At 50.3% G+C, this 12,827-nt stretch overlaps 1 protein-coding gene across 3 annotated transcripts in view; it reads right to left on the bottom strand.

The window, feature by feature from the left end:
- gid4 (GID complex subunit 4 homolog) overlaps positions 1-12,329 on the bottom strand; it is a 119,142-nt gene extending 106,813 nt beyond the window's left edge. Inside the window, exon 1 of one of the 3 annotated variants that reach the window (XR_015079889.1) lies at positions 11,969-12,329. Coding sequence is in view for 1 of the 3 variants with exons in the window: in XM_086000019.1 (XP_085856145.1) it covers positions 11,969-12,124 (156 nt within the window). In the remaining 2 variants the exon portion in view is untranslated. The remainder of the gene's footprint in view (positions 1-11,968) is intronic. The other 2 variants (XR_015079890.1, XM_086000019.1) reach the window with 2 other exon arrangements.
- Between the last annotated feature and the right edge of the window lie 498 nt (positions 12,330-12,827).

The following is a 12,827-nucleotide window of genomic DNA, read 5'->3' as shown; positions in this document are numbered from 1 at the left end:
CCTAGATAACGTCACTATCTGCGGCCGCGACCAGCAGGAACATGACGCGAATCTGGAGAAATTCCTCCGTACGGCCCAACGGCTGAACCTCACCTACAATAAGGAGAAATGCGTGTTTAACACCACGCGCCTTGCCATCCTCGGCTGCGTAGTGGAGAACGGAATCATCGGCCCCGACCCAGAAAGAATGCGCCCCCTCATGGAGCTACCCCTCCCCCACTGCCCTAAAGCACTTAGGAGAACCCTGGGGCTTTTCGCCTACTATGCCCAATGGGTACCCAATTACGCGGACAAAGCCAGACCCCTCCTGAAAGCCACTTCCTTCCCCCTCACGGAGGAGGCGTGCGCGGCCTTCTCCCTCATTAAGGGAGACATAGCCAAGGCCACGATGCACGCAGTGGACGAGTCCATCCCCTTTCAGGTGGAGAGCGACGCCTCCGACTTCGCCTTAGCCGCCACCCTAAACCAGGAGGGGAGGCCAGTGGCCTTCTTCTCAAGGACCCTACAGGGCCCCGAGATCCGACATTCGTCGGTCGAGAAAGAGGCCCAGGCGATCGTGGAGGCAGTACGGCGCTGGAGGCACTACCTGGCAGGCAAACGATTTACCCTCCTCACCGACCAGCGTTCGGTGGCTTTCATGTTTAATAACAAGCTGAAGGGCAAAATCAAGAATGACAAGATTTTGAGATGGAGAATCGAGCTCTCCACCTACGATTATGAGATCTTGTACCGGCCAGGCAAGCTGAACGAATCCCCTGATGCCCTTTCACGAATGACATGCGCCAGCGCGCATATCGATAGGCTTCAGACCCTCCACGACCAGCTCTGCCACCCCGGAGTCACCAGACTCTACCATTTCATTAAGGCCCGCAACCTGACCTACTCCATCGAGGAGGTCAGGACCATGACCAGGAACTGCCAGACCTGTGCGGAGTGCAAACCGCACTTCTATAGGCCGGACCGAGCAAGCCTGATCAAGGCCACCCGCCCCTTCGAGCGCCTGAGCATCGACTTTAAGGGGCCCCTCCCGTCCTCTGACCGTAATGTGTACTTCCTCAACATCGTTGATGAGTACTCCCGTTTCCCCTTTGCCTTCCCCTGCCCCGACATGACCAGTAGCACGGTCATTAAGTGCCTGAATGCCCTCTTCGCCTTGTTCGGGTTCCCGAACTATATACACAGCGACCGGGGCTCCTCCTTCATGAGTGAGGAACTCCGGCAATTCCTCCTAGAGAGAGGTATTGCAGCAAGCAGGACCACCAGCTACAACCCCAGAGGTAACGGTCAGGTGGAAAGAGAGAACGCGACGGTATGGAAGGCCGTCCTCTTAGCCTTAAAGTCTAAGGGCCTCCCAACCTCCCGCTGGCAAGAAGTCCTCCCGACAGCGCTGCACTCCATCCGGTCATTACTTTGCACGGCCACTAACACCACCCCCCATGAACGAATGTTCGTTTTCCCCAGGAAGTCGACTACGGGAACCACTCTACCAACCTGGCTGACCGCCCCGGGGCCGGTCTGGCTGCGGAAACACGTGAGGACCCATAAAACGGACCCCCTGGTCGAGAGGGTGAACCTCCTGCACGCCAACCCCCAGTACGCCTACGTGGCGTACCCAGACGGGCGGGAGGACACTGTCTCCCTACGAGACCTCGCACCCTCAGCCGATCCGGAAACACCGCCACCACCCCCCCCCAACCTCAGTCCAGGTAGACGGCATGCCGGAACCCCACGAGCCCTCGCCGACCACGCAAACACCAGCATCAACACCGGATAAGGCACCAGCACCGGATAAGGCAACACCACCGCTGCGGCGATCGGAGAGGCTTACGAAGCCTCCGGACAGACTGACCTACCAGAATTGGTAGTACACTTCACCCCGCCGGACTTAATTCTAAACAAGGGGTGAATGTGGTAAACCACGTTCACTATCGTTAGCACTGTTCACCACTGTTCGTTATAACTGTATCACTGACCACTATTGTATCACGGTACGAGGTCGCCTCTTGCCACACTGCTATACCTGGGATGACCACTGCCGACTCCGCCTTGGCTCCACCCACCAGGCCAGGTATAAAGGTGAGCGACTGGCTGGTATTCCTCCTGCTTGGATCGGATCACCCACGAGAGTGGGCTGTTATTTAGTCAATAAAAACCTTTAGTCACCTTCGTAACTCTTCGCCTTTTATTGGAGGAATTGATAGGTATATCAATTTTATTGACTAAATTTAATGATGTCCGACAACGAGTCACAACCGGCGGAGGAGCCACCAGCGCAGCTCCCAGGAGCACAGCCACACCAGCCAGCTTGGCTGCGAGCCCTCAGACCGCCGTACCTGGACCTGAACCCACGAGCAGCAAACTCAGCCGCAGACTTTAAACACTGGCTGGTCTGCTTCGAATCATACCTGAGAGAATCCAGCGTCCCTCAGGCATCCAAACTAAGTGTCCTGCAGGCACAACTGAGCCCGAGAGTATACACTCTCATCGAGGACATGACTACCTACGAGACCGCCATCAACCTGCTGAAACAGAAGTACCGGACCCCGGTAAACTACATGTACGCTAGGCACCTCCTAAGATCACGGCCGCAACAGCCAGGAGAATCAGTAGCCGAATTCTCACAGGCGCTATATGCACTCGCCAGGAACTGTGACTTTAAATCGGTGTCGGCAGCCGAAAATACTGAAGATAATATCCGCGACGCATTCCTGAAAGGCCTACGGTCCGAGTACTCACGGCAAAGACTGCTGGAAGCTAAAGACCTCAGCATGGAAAAAGCTGAAGCCCTCGCTATCTCCCTGGAAGTGGCCCACCAAGATCAGGAAGCATTCACCAGGTACTGCTCGCGACCCTGGGACTCGGGCCCGACCCCTACCACAGCACCCTTCCCAGCGCCGCCCCCGGGACCTACCTCTGCGTCGGCGTCCCGGACCCGACCGGCCCCGCCACCCCCGGCACCGGCCCCGACATCGGGCATCCGCGATCGGGCCGCCGGCTGTTTTTTTTTGTGGCCAGGAGAAGCACCCGAGGTCGCGCTGCCCAGCCAAGAACTCCATATGTAGAACCTGCCTGAAGAAAGGCCACTTCTCCAAGGCCTGCAGGAGCGGATCCTCAGAGGCCAGCAGTGCCGCATGCGAACTATGGGGGCGGCCATCTTTGTTTAGGGCAACTGAGGCCAGCATCCCCACACATGAGTCATGGGGGCGGCCATCTTTGTTTAGGGCAACTGAGGCCAGCATCCCCACACATGAGTCATGGGGGCGGCCATCTTTGATTAAGGCAACCGACCCCAATAGTGCCTCATGGGGCCCTACCTCGTGGGAGACGCCATTTTACTCACCACGCCCGACCGCCTCGCCCGCAGATGACAACGACTCGCTCAGCTACACACTAGCTTCCGTCACCCTGGACCAAGCCCGCCCGCACCATCTGTCCAAGTCAATGATGGACATCAAAGTGAACGGCCACGCCACGACCTGCCTGTTCGACAGCGGAAGCACGGAGAGCTTCATCCACCCAGACACGGTGAGCCACTACTCCCTCTCTGTCCTACCAACGCGCAGCCGAATCTCGATGGCATCGAGGTCCCACGCCACGGACATCAGCGGCTACTGTGTCGTGACCCTGTCGGTTAAGGGCACGGAGTATAAAAACTTTAAACTCCTCGTCCTCCCCCATCTCTGCGCTGCCGTCCTACTAGGGCTGGACTTCCAATCCCACCTCCAAAGCGTAACCCTAGCATACGGTGGACCCCTCCCCCCACTCACAGTCAACAACCAGCAAACGTTAAACCGCCCACCGCGTAACACCTGCAGCCTCTCCACCCTCAAGGTCCCGCCACCCTCTCTGTTTGCTAACCTTACCCCTGACTGCAAACCCGTCGCTACCAAAAGCAGGCGGTATAGCGCCGGGGACAGAGCCTTCATTAGCTCTGAGGTGCGGCGCCTCCTGAAAGAGGGCATTATCGAGGGGAGCAGCAGCCCCTGGCGTGCCCAGGTCGTAGTCGTAAAGACCGGCGATAAAAACCGCCTGGTCATCGACTACAGCCAGACCATAAACAGATATACCCAGCTGGACGCATACCCCCTCCCCCGCATATCTGACATGGTCAATCAGATTGCACAGTATAAAGTATTCTCGACCATCGACCTGAAGTCGGCCTACCACCAACTCCCTATCCACCCTGAGGACCGCCAGTATACCGCCTTCGAGGCGAATGGGCGCCTATACCACTTCCTTAGGGTCCCCTTCGGTGTCACTAATAGGGTCTCGGTCTTCCAAAGGGAGATGGACCAGATGGTTGACCAGAACGAACTGCAGGCTACATTCCCCTACCTAGATAACGTCACTATCTGCGGCCGCGACCAGCAGGAACATGACGCGAATCTGGAGAAATTCCTCCGTACGGCCCAACGGCTGAACCTCACCTACAATAAGGAGAAATGCGTGTTTAACACCACGCGCCTTGCCATCCTCGGCTGCGTAGTGGAGAACGGAATCATCGGCCCCGACCCAGAAAGAATGCGCCCCCTCATGGAGCTACCCCTCCCCCACTGCCCTAAAGCACTTAGGAGAACCCTGGGGCTTTTCGCCTACTATGCCCAATGGGTACCCAATTACGCGGACAAAGCCAGACCCCTCCTGAAAGCCACTTCCTTCCCCCTCACGGAGGAGGCGTGCGCGGCCTTCTCCCTCATTAAGGGAGACATAGCCAAGGCCACGATGCACGCAGTGGACGAGTCCATCCCCTTTCAGGTGGAGAGCGACGCCTCCGACTTCGCCTTAGCCGCCACCCTAAACCAGGAGGGGAGGCCAGTGGCCTTCTTCTCAAGGACCCTACAGGGCCCCGAGATCCGACATTCGTCGGTCGAGAAAGAGGCCCAGGCGATCGTGGAGGCAGTACGGCGCTGGAGGCACTACCTGGCAGGCAAACGATTTACCCTCCTCACCGACCAGCGTTCGGTGGCTTTCATGTTTAATAACAAGCTGAAGGGCAAAATCAAGAATGACAAGATTTTGAGATGGAGAATCGAGCTCTCCACCTACGATTATGAGATCTTGTACCGGCCAGGCAAGCTGAACGAATCCCCTGATGCCCTTTCACGAATGACATGCGCCAGCGCGCATATCGATAGGCTTCAGACCCTCCACGACCAGCTCTGCCACCCCGGAGTCACCAGACTCTACCATTTCATTAAGGCCCGCAACCTGACCTACTCCATCGAGGAGGTCAGGACCATGACCAGGAACTGCCAGACCTGTGCGGAGTGCAAACCGCACTTCTATAGGCCGGACCGAGCAAGCCTGATCAAGGCCACCCGCCCCTTCGAGCGCCTGAGCATCGACTTTAAGGGGCCCCTCCCGTCCTCTGACCGTAATGTGTACTTCCTCAACATCGTTGATGAGTACTCCCGTTTCCCCTTTGCCTTCCCCTGCCCCGACATGACCAGTAGCACGGTCATTAAGTGCCTGAATGCCCTCTTCGCCTTGTTCGGGTTCCCGAACTATATACACAGCGACCGGGGCTCCTCCTTCATGAGTGAGGAACTCCGGCAATTCCTCCTAGAGAGAGGTATTGCAGCAAGCAGGACCACCAGCTACAACCCCAGAGGTAACGGTCAGGTGGAAAGAGAGAACGCGACGGTATGGAAGGCCGTCCTCTTAGCCTTAAAGTCTAAGGGCCTCCCAACCTCCCGCTGGCAAGAAGTCCTCCCGACAGCGCTGCACTCCATCCGGTCATTACTTTGCACGGCCACTAACACCACCCCCCATGAACGAATGTTCGTTTTCCCCAGGAAGTCGACTACGGGAACCACTCTACCAACCTGGCTGACCGCCCCGGGGCCGGTCTGGCTGCGGAAACACGTGAGGACCCATAAAACGGACCCCCTGGTCGAGAGGGTGAACCTCCTGCACGCCAACCCCCAGTACGCCTACGTGGCGTACCCAGACGGGCGGGAGGACACTGTCTCCCTACGAGACCTCGCACCCTCAGCCGATCCGGAAACACCGCCACCACCCCCCCCAACCTCAGTCCAGGTAGACGGCATGCCGGAACCCCACGAGCCCTCGCCGACCACGCAAACACCAGCATCAACACCGGATAAGGCACCAGCACCGGATAAGGCAACACCACCGCTGCGGCGATCGGAGAGGCTTACGAAGCCTCCGGACAGACTGACCTACCAGAATTGGTAGTACACTTCACCCCGCCGGACTTAATTCTAAACAAGGGGTGAATGTGGTAAACCACGTTCACTATCGTTAGCACTGTTCACCACTGTTCGTTATAACTGTATCACTGACCACTATTGTATCACGGTACGAGGTCGCCTCTTGCCACACTGCTATACCTGGGATGACCACTGCCGACTCCGCCTTGGCTCCACCCACCAGGCCAGGTATAAAGGTGAGCGACTGGCTGGTATTCCTCCTGCTTGGATCGGATCACCCACGAGAGTGGGCTGTTATTTAGTCAATAAAAACCTTTAGTCACCTTCGTAACTCTTCGCCTTTTATTGGAGGAATTGATAGGTATATCACATACATACACCCCAGATCTCTCTGTTCCTGCACACCCTTTAAAATTGTACCATTTAGTTTATTATTGCCTCCCCTCATTCTTCCTACCAGAATTAAATGGAGTGCACGTAAACAGCGTTTCATTTGGGAATTTGGAGAAGAGGGGGAAGGAGTTGCTGATTTTTGCCGACACTACTTGTAGTGCTGTGTGTTACAGGTAGATATTTAATTTCAGTATCCTTAACTTAATCTAGATCAATTAAGTAGTCAAAAAACGAAACTGTAAACTAAGTTACTTAAATACAAATTTAACTAAATTTAATTAAATAGAACAAGGTCATATAGGGATGGCAATGCAGGCAGTGTGCCTCAACTGTAGTGGGAGTTTGTGGAGAGCATTGTGATCCCGGACAACCACGTTTGGAGTAAGTGCCTGCATCTTGAGGAGCTTCAGCTCAGAGTTGTTGAGCTGGAGTCTGAGGGGGGAAAGAGTTACCTGGACACTTTGATCCAGGAGGCAGTAACACCCTTTTAGGTTAGGTAGCGGTACAGGTCTGATTAGTGATCAGGGGCAGGAGGGTGTGACTGCAACTCAGGCAGGTAAGGTGACCCCAGGTGAAGTGACCCTAGGTGAAGTGCTGGAGGAGCTTCAGCTTTTGTCCTTATCAAACAGGTATGAGGTTCCTGCTGCCTGTGCCTGCAGGATGGATGAGCAAGCTGACCATGGCACCATGGCACAGGAAGCCATTCAAGTAGGGGGGAGTGAAAGGGAAAGTAGAAGAATGAGAGGTGATCTCATTGAAACATACAAAATTCTTACAGGGCTTGACAGGGTAGATACAAGGAGGATGTTTCCCCTGGCTGGAGAGTCTAGAACCAGGGGTCAGAGTCTCAGAATAAAGGGTCAGCCATTTAGGACTGAGATGAGGAGAAATTTCTTCACTCAGAGGGTGGTGAACCTGTGGAATTCTCTACCACAGAGGGCTGTGGAGGCTGTCATTGAGTATATTCAAGACAGAGATCGATAGATTTGGATATTAAGGGAATCAAGGGATATGGGGATAGTGCAGGAGAGTGGAGTTGAGGTAGAAGATCAGCCATGATCATATTGAATGGTGGAGCAGGCTCGAGGGGCCGAATGGCCTACTCCTGCTCCTATTTCTTATGTTCTAAAATGTATCACTTCATACTTCTCTGCATTAAATTGCATCTGCCATGTGTCTGCCCATTGCATCAGTCTGTCTATATCCTCCTGATGTCTGTTACTATCCTCTTAATTGTTTACTATATTTCAGAGTTTCGTATCATCTGCAAACTTTGAAATTATACCCTGTATACCCAAATCTAGGTCATTAATATATATCAGAAAGAGCCAGTGTCCTAATATTGACCCCTAGGGGGAACACCACTTCCCTCCAGTCTGGAAAAACAACCGTTCACCACTACTCTCTCATTTCTGTCCCTTAGCCAATTTTGTATCCACGCAGCCACCGTCCCTTTAATCCCATGTGTTTTAATTTTGCAAACAACTCTATTATGTGGTTCTTTGTCAAACGACTTTTGAAAGTCCACATACACATCAACTGCATTACCCTCATCAAACCTCTCCATTACTTCAAAGAACTCAATCAAGTTAGTCAGACACGACTTGCCTTTAACAAATCCACACTGACGTTTATTTATTAGCCCATACTTTTCCAAATGCCAATTCATTTTGTCCTAGATTACACAGAATATACAGCACAGAAACAGGCCATTCGGCCCAACCAGTCCATGCCGGCGTTTATGCTCCACTCGAGCCTCCTCCCATCCTTCCTCATCTAACCATCAGCATAACCCTCTATTCCCTTCTCCCTTTGCTTATCTAGCTTCCCCTTAAAGGCATCTATATTTTTGCCTCAGTGAGTTCCACATTCTCACCACTCTCTGGGTAAAGAAGTTTCTTCTGAATTCCCTATTTGATTTCTTGGTGACTATCTTATATTGATGGCCTCTAGTTCTGTTGTTCCCCACAAGTAGAAACACTGTGTGCCTACTCTAATCAAAACCTTTAATATTTTTAAAGACCTCTATTAGATCACCCCTCAGACTTCTCTTTTCAAGAGAAAAAAGGCCCAGCCTGTTCATCCTTTCCTGATAGGTATAACTGAGAAACAAGTAGATGTAATCAATTGATTACCTCTACACCATGTGTATTAACAAAAGATAGCAAACATCTTGTGAAATCATTAGAACAAATAACATAACCATCAGAGTCCAGTATTGCCAATGTCATAATCTGGATGGAAAGAATACAGACGAGTCAAAATATAAAACTCCATCAGCTATGGATTATTGTCTCTAAACGTTTCCCCACCATCAATGTTGGGCTGACTGGCCTGTAGATGCCGGGTTTATATCTCTCCCTCTTTTTAAACGGGTGTACATTTTTCAACAGGGGTTTTACAGTGACAGGCATATTAACAGGCATGTAGATGTTCAAGTGATTGTGCTACATCCACCCTTAGAGTGGTAATGGTCAGTACACATTTGAAAGCCAAAACAAGGTACATACACCATATGTGAGATAGTGGAGACAGCTATATCAAAGGAAATTTGCAATACATATTCTTACAGTTGTGAGAAGGGTCCAGTAGGATTGAGTGACAGACAGAGAAATGTCAGATCAGGGCTGATGTGCACATTTCTACTGACAGAGCCAACAGAAACACAGATACCCAGACTGGAAGAGCTATAAAAATACATTCTTTGCATCACTTTGTTGCTTAAGAGGTGCAAAAGGGGAATGAAAAAAACTTGCAAGGGATATCAAAACTAAACAGCAAACGTTTTTATAAATATATTGCGAAAGAGACTGGTAAAGGGGAATGTGGGCCCATAATAGAAAGATGCAGGTGATACTGTAATTGACAATAAGAAAATGGCAGACTTGTCAAATAAGTACCTTGTATGCGTCTTTACAGAAGAGGAAATGAATAAAAAACAGCGGTATAAGGGAAACTAAAAATAAGTCAAGGGGGGAACTTATTGGAATCAATACAAATTAAAAAGGGTAATGAAGAAAATAATGGGACATAAGACAGACAAATCTCCTGATGATTTCCACTCGAGGGTATTAAAAGAAATAGATGAGGAAATTGTAGATGCAGTCATAATTTTCCAAAGCTTGTACCATTGGATTGAAAAATTGCAAATGTCACTCCATTATTTAAGAAAGGAGGAAGAGACCAGGAAACTACAGACCGGTCAATCAAATAGCAGATGTGGGGAAGTTACTGGAATCTGTTTTTATTTCAGATTTCCAGCATCTGCAGTATTTTCTTTTTGTACTGGAATCTGTCATCAGGGACAGAGTGACTGAGCAATTGGACAAGCATGAGCTGATCAGAGAGTCAGCATGGATTTGTAATGGGTAGGTCATGTCTGACTAATCTAGTTACATTTTTTGAGGTCAGTAACATGATGGATAAGGGAGCGTCTATGGATGTTGTCTATATGGAACTCCAGGTGGCATTTGTTAAAAGTTCTGCACAAGGAATTATTACCAAAAATGAAAGCGTTCGGAATTGGAGGCAATCTTCCTACAAGGGTTGGAAGGTAGGAACAGAAAGTAGGGATAAAGGGAATGTACTCTGATTGGAGGGATATGACAAGTGGTGTCTGTACTGGGGCCTCAGCTTTTTGCCATCTAGATCAATGACTTGGATGAAGGAATTGTATATCCATGTTTGCAGATGACACTAAACTAGGAGGTACAGTAAATTGCGCAGATGAAAGCAGGAAGTTACAAAGAGACAACGAAACATCAAGTGCATGGGCCAAACCGTGGCAAATGGAGTTCAATGTGGGGAAGTGTGAGGTCATTCACTTGGGATCCAAGAAAGACAATTTGTAATATTTTCTTAATGATGAGAAACTAGGTACTGTGGAAGAACAGTGATTTGGATGTCCATGTACACAAACCACTAAAAGGGCAGTTATTAAATGTAATCAAAAAAAGTAATGGAATGTTGACTTTTATCTCAAGGAGACTGGAATACAAAGGGGAGGAAGTGATATTTCAGTTTGTACAGAGCCTTGGTTAGACCCAGATCTGGGCACCACAGGTAGGAGATATTGGCCTTGGAGGGGTATAGCACCGATTCACCAGAAAGATACCAGGCTCAAAGGGTGAAATTATGAGGGCAGGTTGCATAAACTTGGTTTGTATTCCCTCAAATTTAGTAGGTTGAGGGGTGATCAAATTGAGGTATTTAAAATTACAAAAGTATTTGATAGGGTAGATAGAGAAACTAAGTCGGTGGAGGCCAGTTCATTAAATATATTCAAGAAGGAGTTGGATATATTTCTTAAGGTTAAAGGGATCAAGGGGTATGGGGGGAAGGCAGGGACAGGGTACTGAGTTTGGATGATCAGCCATGATCTCATTGAATGGCAGAGCAGGCACGAGGGGCCGAATGGCCTACTCCTGCTCCTATCTTCTATAATTCTATTTCCTCTGCTGGAGGCATCCAAAACAAGGAGGCACAATCTTAAAATTAGAGCTAGGACAGTCAATGAGTGAAATCAGGAGGCACTTTTTCACACAATTAAAATTTTCAAGACTGAGAATTATAGATATTTGTTGGATAAAGATATCAAGGAATATGGATCAGGTAAATGGGGTTGAGGTACAAATAAGCCATGATCTGGTTGAATGGTGGAACAGGTTCAAGGGGGTGAATGGCCAACTCATGTTCTTATGGGCCACACAGAAGCAAATTTAGAGCTCCAACTGCAGAGTAATATGCAGCATGATAGTCATCATCAGCAGGTAGCAGAATGGGAAGTTTAAACTTAATTAACAAGGCCACTTTTTATTATAAAATGAACAACCATCAACCCCAATGAATGACAGTTCTTGTAGCTATGGCAAAGGAAGAGCCATACCTACAAGTTGAGAGGGTATTAGGATAAATCTGCAGCAAGAAAATCAATAGGAATGAGACAACCAGACCGCAAATCTCCCAATATTATAGATTTGAGCGGTTAGTACCTAAAACGTTAATAGTGTGTTCGCTCCACAAATGCTGCCTGACCAGCTGAGTGTTTCTAGCATTTTCTGTTTTTGTTTCTAACATTCTAGTAAAGACATGCATTCAAATGGTCACTTTTTAAATGACAGATCTGATAGTTATCATTACAGGCAGGGAAACATTGACTGATATAGAACCATAGTCAATGGGCTGGGGATAGAGTGGGCTTGATGGTCCAAATGGCCTTTCCTTTTGCTTGGATATGTAGAGCTATCAACGGGGAAATGGCAGAAGCGGCATTTATCAGCAGAGGAGTGAATCAGATTGCAAATCCAATGTCAACATTGAGTTTAGGAGTGAATCTGATCACAGATTGAATAAATGATGACCACCCTAAGGAGTCAGGGATTGATGTGCCATTATAACTTTACCTGGAGCACCACTTCCACGTCATAAGAGTTGCCTTTGCTCTTCTGGTGTCCCCTGAACTTGGAGCCGCTGTACAGGAGCGTGGTGGCGACCCCGGGCTGCTGAGTGTTGATGGGGGGCGGCGGGATCAGCGAGGCCGACTCGGTGCGAACCGGCATGGCGCGCTGTCACACCGGCCCACCGCCTGAGAGCGGAGAAAAGGAGGGGGAAAAGGAGGAAGGGAGAGGGGCCTGGGCTGAGTATCACAGTCCGCCTCCGCCACCACCGCCGTCGCTTCTCCTCCACAACCCCTGACAACGCGAGATGGCCGCGGGCCTCCCACTGCCGCCGCGCCACAGCACCATCGCCACTTCTCATTGGCTCACTTTCCGCCGTCACTGCAGACCTGATATATTCGCGCTTTCCCATTGGCGGAGAGACGAAGACCAAGGTCACAGTGAGATGACGGTAAAGCTCGGCTACTGCGCCTGCGCGGCGTGTCCAGGGGCATTCTGGGAGTTGTAGTCCTCGCTGCTCTGACGCAGTCCGCAACGTCACGTTGAACAATGATAGAATTGGTGGGCAAGAATTTTTTTTAATTCATTCATGAATGTGGGCATCGCTGGTGATGTGCCTCAATAATTCCGAGACTCGATGTTAGCGAAACAAAACAAGGCCTTTATTAACTTAGAAAGTAACACGTAAGAGAGAGAGGTATCTTCCTTCTGGAGACTGAGGCCAGACTGAGCTAGCTTACAAAAGGGGCCAGGTATGGGCGGAGCCCTACACACACAGCACATTCCAGCACATTCCAATAAACAATACAATGAGGACTGGGGGAAGGGAAATGACACTGAAACCGACCACAGTCACAGGCAGTGA

Source organism: Somniosus microcephalus, chromosome 11 (assembly GCF_052327205.1).
Source record: "Somniosus microcephalus isolate GS21.2 chromosome 11, FLI_Smic_1.0, whole genome shotgun sequence".
NCBI lineage: Eukaryota > Metazoa > Chordata > Chondrichthyes > Squaliformes > Somniosidae > Somniosus > Somniosus microcephalus.
This window is presented reverse-complemented; position numbering and strand designations above follow the sequence as displayed.